The 10,756-nt window shown below is 45.8% G+C and overlaps 1 protein-coding gene across 1 annotated transcript in view; it reads left to right on the forward strand.

The window, feature by feature from the left end:
- MSANTD3 (Myb/SANT DNA binding domain containing 3) overlaps nucleotides 1-10,756 on the forward strand; it is a 37,361-nt gene that overhangs the window by 4,582 nt on the left and 22,023 nt on the right. Inside the window, exon 2 of the mRNA XM_090049465.1 lies at nucleotides 7,533-7,978. Within this exon, the coding sequence (XP_089905591.1) occupies nucleotides 7,564-7,978 (415 nt within the window). The 5' untranslated portion in view covers nucleotides 7,533-7,563. The remainder of the gene's footprint in view (nucleotides 1-7,532; nucleotides 7,979-10,756) is intronic.

Here is a 10,756-nt window from a genome sequence, read left to right on the forward strand (position 1 = left end):
AAGCTTTGAAGGAAACATTACTTTAAAGGGAATGGCTAGGCAGGCAGGGGACATGTAAAGACAAATTCTCTCTTTGCAGCAAAATCTGTCAAATGCTTAACTAGTGCTTTGTTCATTTCTCTGGACCCCCGTTTTTTGCTTTCAACTGTCCATTTCTTGTAGAGGTGAGGACTTGGCATGGCAGAGAAGTGATAGTCAGTAGTGTGTCTGATAGAGAACTGAGGACCTCAGAAGTCTATAAAGATTTTAGTACTCTCTACAAATATACTTCTATCTGCTAGTTCAAACAATGCCCTTCCCAAACCTGACAATAAAGCATTTTCCAGGTTTCTAACTTGATTTCAAGAAGTCATCTATTCCAGTGGTTTTCACCCTGTAGTACCCCTGGGGGTCTGCAGACTATGTCTAAGGGATCAGCAGAAAATGACTATGATCAATCAAAAGTATGTGATTACCTATAGTTACAATTCAAAGGGATTGGCACCTCCTTTTGAAATTGCCAAAGGGGTCCACACCGCCACTTGAAATATTTTTAGGGATCTGCAAATGAAAAAAGGTGAAAACCACTGATCTAGTCCATTTGTCTCTTGCGAGGCAGGTTTGACTGTACCTGAACTGTTTCTGGCAAATAGTTATATAATCTGCTTTTTAAAACCTCCAGCAATGAAGATTACTACAACCTCTCTACGTACTATAATTACTCAAATGCAGGACAAGGTGTTTTCCTCTCAATCAGGAGAAAAGGAAGGAAAGGAAACATTAAGGAAAAAAAGTCCCTAGTCTCACATTCATATAGAAGGAAACTTTAAATACATAGTCTATCTCTGAACTACTACTAAAAACACCATGTGCTTATCAAGGAAAACCAACTGTGAAGTTGTTTAAATACAGCCAGCCCTGATCATAAGTATAAAGCATATGGTCCATTTTGAACAAACATGTTGATAGGCAGAGCCATCTCTAGGGTATGGCAAATTGGGGCAACTGCCCTGGGCCCTGCATTTTGCGGGAGCCCCACAGAGATGGGTGGAGCAGCCATGGCCCCTCCCGTGGGGCCCACCTGGAGCTGGCAGCTCAGCCCTGCTTTATGGAAGAAGCATGGAGACAGCCCCCCCTTTGCGGGGGTACCACAGCCCCATGCATTGTTAAGGGGGGCCCCTGCACAAGGTGATTTGCCCCGGGTCCCATACTCCCCTAGGTTCGGCTCTGCTGATAGGAACCTATCACTATTTTTTCTTTAATTTCATGTCTCAGACCAAATTAGCCAAATATATGCTGAATTTTTATCAACTAAGCAGAAGATAATTGTTCAAGTCTATGTAGTGCTAGTACTAGCAGGTATCCCCCTTCTCAAACTCCCCTGTCTAAGCAAAGGCACAAACTAGGGAGAAATCCCCCATTTCCATAAAATAGGTATGTTACACATTAAAGGTGATTTTGGCCCTGGGAACAAACTAGCACAGCCCAGAAAAAAGCACACTTGTTTTTTTTTTTTTTAATTTATTTAAATGTTCCGTATTCTAATCCAAATTAGCCAAAACAGGTTCCTAATCTGAGAGTCAGTCCAGAACCATAAGTGGCCCTACTACCAGCAAAAATCCTCTACCCCCATCTGGGGCTTCAGATGTTTCCAAAACCTTTGGCGGGCATCCTACTTGCAGGCCCAAGCCCATAGGCTTGGGGTTTGGATGCCCCTGAGTTTTGCTTGCCTTCAGCCATAAGGCCGCAGAAGTAAGCTGGGGAAGAATCTCCCCTTTCCATAAAGTGGGTATAAAGCCAAGACCTTCCCACTCCAGCAGCTATATGGGAGGTTTACTATACATTACCTTGGCAGGTACTATCCCTGTGCCAGGAGAGCGGTCTTCCCCAGGTACAACTAGGAAGACCACCTCAGTGGTTATAGTGTTTCCCTTGCCAGGCAAGCATAGGACTACACTTGATCTGAGCCCACAAGAGACTAAGAAGTAATCTAAGCCAACTTTTTTTTTTTTTAATTTTATGTATCCCAGGCCAAATTAGCCAAAACTAATTCCAAATCCAAGAGTCGAACCATAAGTGGCCTTACTACCGGGAAACATCTGGGGCTTCAGATGTTTCCAAATCCTTTGGCTGGCATCCTACTTTAGGCCCAAACCCAAAGGCTTAGGGTTCCGATGCCCCCGAGTTTTGCTTCCCCTTAGCCATAAGGCCCTCAGAGCAAGCAAGGGAGGAGACTTCCATTTCCATAGATTGGATTTAAAGCCACTACACTTTGGAAGGTACTAAAACACAGAAGAGCAGTTCTCCCCGGACGCGCTTAAGGAAAACTGCCTTCATGGACACAGATACATGGTATTTCCCCTGCCAGGTTAAGAACTACTATGCTTGATCTGAGCCTTCAAGAAGCAATCTAATTTTTTTTTAATTAAAATATATCTCTGTATATTTAGGTATTTAGATACATCCTCTATCATAGACTTCCATTGCACCTTTTTTTTTAATATCACCTTAAGAAACCTTCTGCCCTTCTCTAAGCCAAACCCAGTCCCTTAGTCCCAACCCCAATTTGGGGTTTCCTTTCTCAGTTCCTGCACAGTCCTTGTCACTGTTGTTGTAGCTTCCACTGCTGCTGATCCTGTTGTTGCCCTCCTTGATGTCTTCAGGTCCAGTTGTATCATTGTCCCCTTCATTCACCCCATCCATTTCCCTTCCAAGGGGGACTTTAAGCAGCCTGGGTCACATGTCCATTTTTCAGGTAGAGCTCAAGAAGTAATCTAAGCCTACAAAAATACATTAGTGTAATCTATGAGATAAATTATGTAGTAGCATCTACTGAGTTCAGTCCCATGCAGCACCGGCTCTTTTTCAAGTCACGGTGAGTCACCACATTGAATACATTTTGCTTTCCTCTTTATCCCAGTGCCTTTCTTTTCCATTTGCAATGATTTCTGTTTCTTCACAAGCTTTAAACGTCTGACAACATCGCCAAACGGCCCCAAACAGTCCACCCAGAATTCCTCTGTTGGTCCCTCTCTCAGCCTGTTGTATATGATTAGTATAGTCTTGCCCTTCATGAGGTGAAGCCAGACCGGGCTGCCCTGTGCCTTATCTGTATATACATTTTTGGAGGATCCCAGGATTGTGACCAAGGATCCTGGTTTTGTCTGATAAATAAAAAATCGCAAATTATCTGATTTAAAAATTGTAAGTTCTCTCTGATAAACTCCTCAAATTTATGATTAAAATGAAAGGCGCCTCTCACTCCCATCCCCCACAGCCCTGCTGGTGCCCCTCACTCCCCCTGCATACCTCCCTGGCCCTGCTCATGCCCTTCACTCTCCCTTCAAAATCCCCCAGCCCTGCTGGTGCCCCTTTCCCCCCACCCACAGCTCCTGCTCCTCCAGTCCTGCTGGAGGGGGATCCCAGCTGCCAGGGCTATGGGGCCAAGGACCCAGGTCCATAGCCCCCTGCCCCAGCAGGAGGGGATGGCTGCTGCAGTGGAGCAGAGCCTGGCTCCCCCCTGCTGCAGGCTTGGGTGGGGGAAGGGGCAGATCCCCACTGCAGTGCGCACTCCCAGGGAGCAGGGGGACCCATGCCCCTCAAATCTGCATGTTGGGCAGGGGTTGCGTCCTGCCAGTTCCATGGGCAACTGGTGTCTCTGGAGTCTGGGGGGCACCAGATCACCAACTGGGGGGTGGAGGGGGTCCCCCAGCAGACGATCCCAAGTGCGGAACCACCAGCAGAGAAACCAGAAGTGCACTTCCACTGACACTTCCGGTTTTGCAGCTGGCACTTCCAGGGGGTGCACGACCAATCTCAGGGGGTGCACGTGCACCCCCTATGCCACCAATGGCAGGCTTCCACCCTGTTGTCCTCACTGGGGCCTCCACAGCTGAGCATGAGCGACCCGGCGCTGGAGGGAACAGCAGGGCTGCTCAGGAAAGCTGCTTGCTGCTGTGAGCTCCATGCTGCCTTGGCGACACTTCTGCTGCGCACATGACTGCAGAAGGGGCAGTAATGCGGGGGCACCTCACCAGGGTAGTGCAGAGCTAACAGCAGCAGGCAGCTTTCCTGCGCAGGCTCACTGTTCTTTGCAGTGCTGGATCACACCCACTGGGCTGCAGAGTCACTGGGGGAGGTCAGCAGGGTGGGAGTCCAAGCCTGAATTGGGCAGCCAGCACCCTGTGCACAGATCTGGGGGGCATGGGTCCCCTCTGCCCCCTGGGAGTGCACGCAGCAGCGGGGAGCCAGCCCCCAATCCCCAGACAAGCTGCCTGTGGCCCCTTCCTACTCCCCACCAGGGCCCTGCAGCTCACACTACCTGGCTGGGCAGCAGCCCCAGCCCGGGCCCCAGTCCCTGCCCTGCCCTACTCCCTCCCTCCAAACCCCTTACCTTTGGGAGCAGCTCTCCAGGCTATTGAGCAGATTCTTTTTGGTATTGGGTGGTGGAACCGGAGCGTGCTCCATCCACTCCATGCATTGACCTGGTATTGCAGTGCTTCCAGGACCGGTGCAAAAAAACAGAAGAAAAAAAAAAAAAGGCTGCCTGGTGGCCACGTGCATACATACATGCACATAGCACCCCCTGCCTGACCACCCTCCTCCCGCTCCCTCCCAGCCCCTTGCAGGCTGGAACTCTGCTCATTGCAAAACTGCAAAATCCACAAGTTTCCCCAATAAAATGAAAAATCCATGTTTGCCTCTGGTAAAAGGTAAAATTTGCGGTTTTCTCCATTTTTCTGTGAGAAACGGAAAACCTGGATCCCAGCTTATGACAGTGTTAGGAGTATCTGGAGGTTTTTTGTTTTGGGGGGGGTGGGGGTTGTAAAAATATATTTCTTTCTCCATATATATATGGTTATATGTATCTAACCGATCCCGTTGCAGAACAACCAAACCTGCGCACCCATGCAAAGGCGTGCTGGCCACTCATACGTGTTACAAAGTCTGCAGCTGCGCACAACACACACGAAACACACACTCAGTCCTTTCTGGTCACTCTGACCAGCCCTCCCTTCACATCCACGAGTTCCCCACTTCCGGGGTCAGGTACTCAGTTCACATGGTCTCTTCGTCACTGGAGGACCCATTGCTGCTGCTGTTGTCACTGCTGCTGTCCTCCATTCCACTTGTCTGTTCCTCTTCTCTGCTGCTGTCGCTCTCTTCTTCCCTTGGCGGGGGTTGTATGGTCCTGTGCCATGTGTCCCTGTGCCAGGTGGCGTTCATTCGCTGCGTCTTCTCCATCCTCTGCTACCGATTTCTGGTGATAGGTTCAGAATTCGCTCAGCGCCATCTTCACACAGCCCACTACCTCTGCATCCATTTGTCTGTAGAGGAGCAGGTTTCTGGCCTTCCACAAGGCACTCCTGACCCAGGATGCAAACTGGTCGAACCGGAGCAAGGGGCTCCCCTGGTTTTTGGTGAGGTCCCCGTACAACGCAGCCTTGCTGGTCTCCTGAATCTTCCTGTGACTTTTCATAGTGGCCGGGCCTGAGTTCTGCAGACCTACACATCACAGCATCAGGTCAAGGTCTCGTAGAACCAGGACGGTTCCGTGATCCGTGGCCTGTGGTTAGCTGGGGTGAAGACCCCCAGTGTCTCAGAACGTGCCCTGCAAAGTACCTCATGAGACATGCCGTATTGGTGTCTGCCTCCATCGCCAGCTTACAGATCGTGCTGACATACTTGGCCCACAGGAACAGGAGGGTCTCTGGCATGCCCCTGCCCCCGGCCCTTTTTTCCTTGTACAGTGTCTTCTGGGCGACCTTTTCCCATCCGGAGCCCCAGAAGAAAACGCACATGGCCCTCTGGATCCTGTGGGTGACACTCTCGGAAGTGGGGAGGACCAGTGTGGTGTACAGAAGCACCGGTAACAACACCACCTTCACAAGCGTGACACCCTCCCCCCCATGGAGAGGGAACGCAAGTGCCACAGTCCCAGTTTCTGTTTTGCCTTGTCCTCTGTCTTCTCCCATGCTGTTCTGCTGCTCAGCTCCGGGTCAAAATCTATCCCCAGGATCCTGAACCCCTCACGGGGGACAGAGACCCCCAGGGAGTCCAGGTCCCTGACCTCTGCCGCAGCCAGGCAGGTGCTCTTGCTGACGTTCAGCTTGGCCCCCACTGCTGCCTTGTACACTTGCAGTATATACACATCCTGAGTAGTTCTGAGCTGTGAAGTCACCATGGCTTGAAATGCTGTCGATTCTGCGGGGCTCAGTCCAATGTACTATATGGTAAATTGTGAGCCTTTTGAATCTGAACTAATATCATGGATTAAGTAGGTGCGAAAGTGCTGCTTTAAAGCATGCTTATGGAGTACCTATGCTAAAACTTGCAGCAATTTCAAAAAAGGTACAATGTATCAATTCTAAATGAGCTAAGTCTATGGGAACTATATTCAGGTGTTTACAGGCATGTTTATTTCAAGGTCAGTTATTTCAGATTTGCTCCTTACTTCCATATGCACATGGAAATCAGGGTCTGACCATAAGGAGGGGGGAAGTGGCTGCAGGGGCAAGAAATTGGAGGAGGGGGCAGAGAGGCTACCTAAACCCCCAGATTTATTTTTCCTGTTGTAGCAGTAGGAGGGAGATGCATTCAAAACAAGATTCCAAAAATTAGATTCTATACCTGAAAAATTGTATCAAATTTATAAATTTTCCATATATAGAATCTAATTATTGGGGTTGTTCTTATATTCAGGGTCATCTTATATTCAAGTATGTGTGGTAATCAGTTCCAGTACTTAACTATCTTTACATGTAGAAATCCCTTCTTCTCTTCCCTCCCTCCCTAGAAAAAATTGAATTTCCTTGCTGCAGCTTAAGCCTGTGCTTTTTTTTGTCCTAGTCACAGTGGGCATGGTGAACAGTTTATACCTATCTTCAAAAATGTCAAAGGTTATTAAAAAGAAGTTTATCATGTTTCCACTCAATCTTCTCTAAAGTCACCAATATCTGAAATGTGTAATTATGTGCATGCAAATATCTTGCACTGGTGATTAGATTATAACTGGTGTATGTGGTTTTCTTGTTCTTTATATCTGTAAAGCAAATCACTTGGTCAGAAAAAGCTGCCAGCTGAGGTTTTGAAATCCCTTTAGTTGGAGCTATTCATAAGTAGATTCTGATACAGTTTAGGTTAGCATTTGGAAATTCTGTTTGCTGGAAAAGGATGAAATAGATCCAGTAGACATATCATTTAAATCTGGTGATTGCTGTAGACAGAATGTTTGCAGCTGAGCACATCTATTTGGTAGAGTGGTAAAGAATATGGCACCCTGGTCTGCAAATCATAACCAAGCTAGGAAAATTTGCTTATCCTGTTTTGGTTATATACCAAACCTCTTGTTAGATTGTTACCTAACAAGTGATATTTCTTTAGTTAATAATCTGAATGTTTCCTTTTGTTACCCTGAAATTTTGCTTCAAGCTATTGTATGGAAGAAGGTGATTTAGAATCCGTACCTTAGTGTTACTGAAAACCTAATTTTGTTCTCATTTGCTATATAAAGCAATACTGACTTGATTTTTTAATTATTTTTATTTTCATAGGATATTTGGCTTCCTGGAGAAAAAGTAGAAAATGCAAAACGAAATAATAAAGCCTGCTAAATACTTCTCTGAAGTGGAAAAGAGTGTGCTACTTGCATTAGTTGAAAAGTACAGATATGTACTTGAATGTAAAAAAAGTGATGCAAGAACTATTGCATTGAAACAACGTACTTGGCAAGCACTTGCCCATGAATATAATTCTCAGCCTAGTGTGTCACTAAGAGATTTCAAGCAGTTAAAGAAATGCTGGGAAAATATCAAAGCACGGACAAAAAAGATAATGGCACATGAAAGACGGGAGAAAGTAAAAAGAAGCATTAGTCCTCTTATAAATACTCACATCATAGGAAAAGAGAAGATTGCCAGCATGATGCCTGAGCAAATGTACTTTTTACAGAGTCCGCCAGAAGAAGACTTTGAATATCAGCCTGATACTTCTAACCAAGGTATAAATGCTGTGGTAGTGATCCAAATAACATTGGCTGCTTGCAAACGTTTAAAAAAATAAAAAGCAGCGCTTTACTTTTAAACTTAGCGCACTCATGCACTGAGCCCAGCAGATGCCCAGAAGAGGCAGCACATTAGTTGGACCCAGCTCACCTAAGGTCTGTATAGATTGAGTGCTTTAGTGGGGCTTTTTGGGCACTTCTGTCTAATAGCTGATTGAAACAGCTTTAGCACATTTCTTTTTTAATGTTTGCAAGCAATCACTGTTTTAGTAAAGGACGTATATGAGTTTCCTTTATCGTTATAACTAATTCTTTCTGGTGTGTTTAAACTAGCAGTATAAATCTCTGTATTCAAAAAATGCTGTCAATACAAAAAATATTTCAGAACCATGATGCTATAAGATTCTGTATTTCACTAGACCATTTAGTAGTGAAATCTGATTTTGTTTATATAAATTTGAAGAGGCATTTTAAACTCACCATTTATCACTTACACATGGATGTGTCCAGGTTTCCAACATGTTCTTTTACTTCATCCATCATGCAGGCTCATCACAAAAAAGAAATCCTTAAAGGTTTTCATGATTCTTTATAAACCTTTGTTTTGTTGGAAAAAGCATATTTGATCACCAACTTAAAAAAAAAATGTTGCCACCAGCAGCAATTTTTGATACTCTTCTATAAGACAAGAATTTCCTATGCTTGATTCTGGCCCTTTTCATTGTATATACAATCTTTTGTAAAAAAAAAACTTTCACATTTATTTTAAAATAAGCAATTTCAGTGAAATAAATCTATTTTAAAAATATTGAAAATAAAACAAAAACTAAATATCCAATGTAGAACATACTGTAGCAGCATGCAAGCTTCTAAATGAAACCAACTTTCTATCCAACATGATATTTTAATAGACAACATATACTTTTCTTCCTAAAGGTTATTTCTAGAGAAAACTGAGAAATTCTGCACATAAATTTAGTGCAACTGTTTCAGTATGGAATTAACATATATCCTAAATATGCAAGTCAAAACTTGGTTCAGTAGTCTAGGTTTCTTAGTAATTATGTGGCCCATTTATATTCTGAAGAGAGGTGCCAAATGCATTCTGAAAGAAAATGCATTGTTCGTTTTAAACCTATAGAAAATGTATCTATCATGACAAAGGCCTATACCAGGTGCGGGCAAGACATGGTCCATGGGCAGGATCCGAGCCACGAACTGCGTGGATAGGGCCTGCGGGCAGCAGGCAAGTGCCCACCAATTGATTGTATCTGGCCCGTGGTTGCCTCTGTGGCATTCCGCATGGGGCCCAGGGCAGCCTGCGCTCCCACCCACACCCACTGACAGCCCTGGCCAGCATGCACAGCTTCTTGGCAGAGCTACTCCTGGTGCAGCTGCAGCCACCTGGGTATTCCTCAGCTGCCCCTGCCTCTAGCAGCTCCTTCTCTTCTTCCTCCTGCCCCTGCTGCACTGCTCCAGGTAGCAGGTAGCACAGGGGAGTCATGGCAGCTGTGGGGATGCATGCCAGGCACTGCACACTGAGCCAGGGAGGGGGCAAGCTGCAGCCAGGCAGCTCCTGTCCCAGCATGTGGGGCTCTGGCTCCAGCTCCCAGCTACCTGCAGGGGGCTGCTCATCATGGGTGGGTAGAGTGTGTGGAAGGCAGCTGGGAGCTGGAGTTGGAGCCCCGTGTGCCAGGGCAGGAGCTGTCCAGCTGCAGCTTTACCCCTGCGTAGATGGGCATCTGCTGCCTGTCATGCAGCCCCATGGCTTCCCTGCATTATCTGCTGCCTGGAGTGGTACAGCAGGGGAAGGAGGTGGAGGGAGCTGAGCCATTGGAGGTGGAGGGAACTGAGCAGTACCTGGGTGGCTGCAACAGCAGCCCCATCAGCAAGGTGTGTGCACTGGCTGGGGCCAGGGCAGTGCTGTCTAGCAGGTGCAGGACAGGAGCATGGTGTGGGATGCCCTGGGTGGGAGCATGGTGCAGGCAGGGCTTAGTTCCATGCAGGCTGCCACAGGGGCAGCTGCATGCCAGATGGAGTGAGGTGTGGAGATCACACCTGCACTGCACTGCCAAGTGAGCTCTGCTGCCCACACAGAATGGTCTAACCAGTGAGACTTTAGTTAATAAATACTCAGGCAGAAGACACTCACTGGCTAATGAAATATTACTGTTCAGTTTCATTTTTATTAGCTTGTTACTAGGTAAAACCAATTCCTTACAAAAATAGAGACAGTGTATCATGGTTTGCCTAATGAAGATCATTCTAACCTGCTAAAAAGTTTAAGAAGAGAAAGGATTTATTAGGGTGATATCTTTATTGGACGAACTATGTAGTTGAGATAAAGTTAGCCATCTTTCTTTTTTTTTTCCTTAGGTTGTAGATTTTTCATTATAAGTTGGTCCAGTAAATGATATCATCCTCCCACATAATTTCTGAATCATCATGGCTACAACATAACCCTTACACTACCATTACAAAAAGTTTAACTGCGTTGTTACATAACATTTCTCTAATCAAAATGGTACATTCATTTTTGCAATGTTATATTAATGGAACTTATACGGTCCTGATTTACAATGTCACTCCTATTTTAGGAGTTATATTTTACATCCTTATTTTTACACTGTGGGCATATTTACATAAGACATTTACTGTGCAGTTGCCTAATTAACTTCACAGAAAACATCTCTGGATCTATATGTGCACCCCATTAGAGTGCATGTAACTAATAAACTCCACACCAGCATAGAACTTGTAAATAAAAGTCTTACC

The sequence above is a fragment of the Crocodylus siamensis genome, chromosome 5 (genome assembly GCF_052110815.1).
Source record: "Crocodylus siamensis isolate JL-2025a chromosome 5, ASM5211081v1, whole genome shotgun sequence".
In the NCBI taxonomy this organism is placed as follows: domain Eukaryota; kingdom Metazoa; phylum Chordata; order Crocodylia; family Crocodylidae; genus Crocodylus; species Crocodylus siamensis.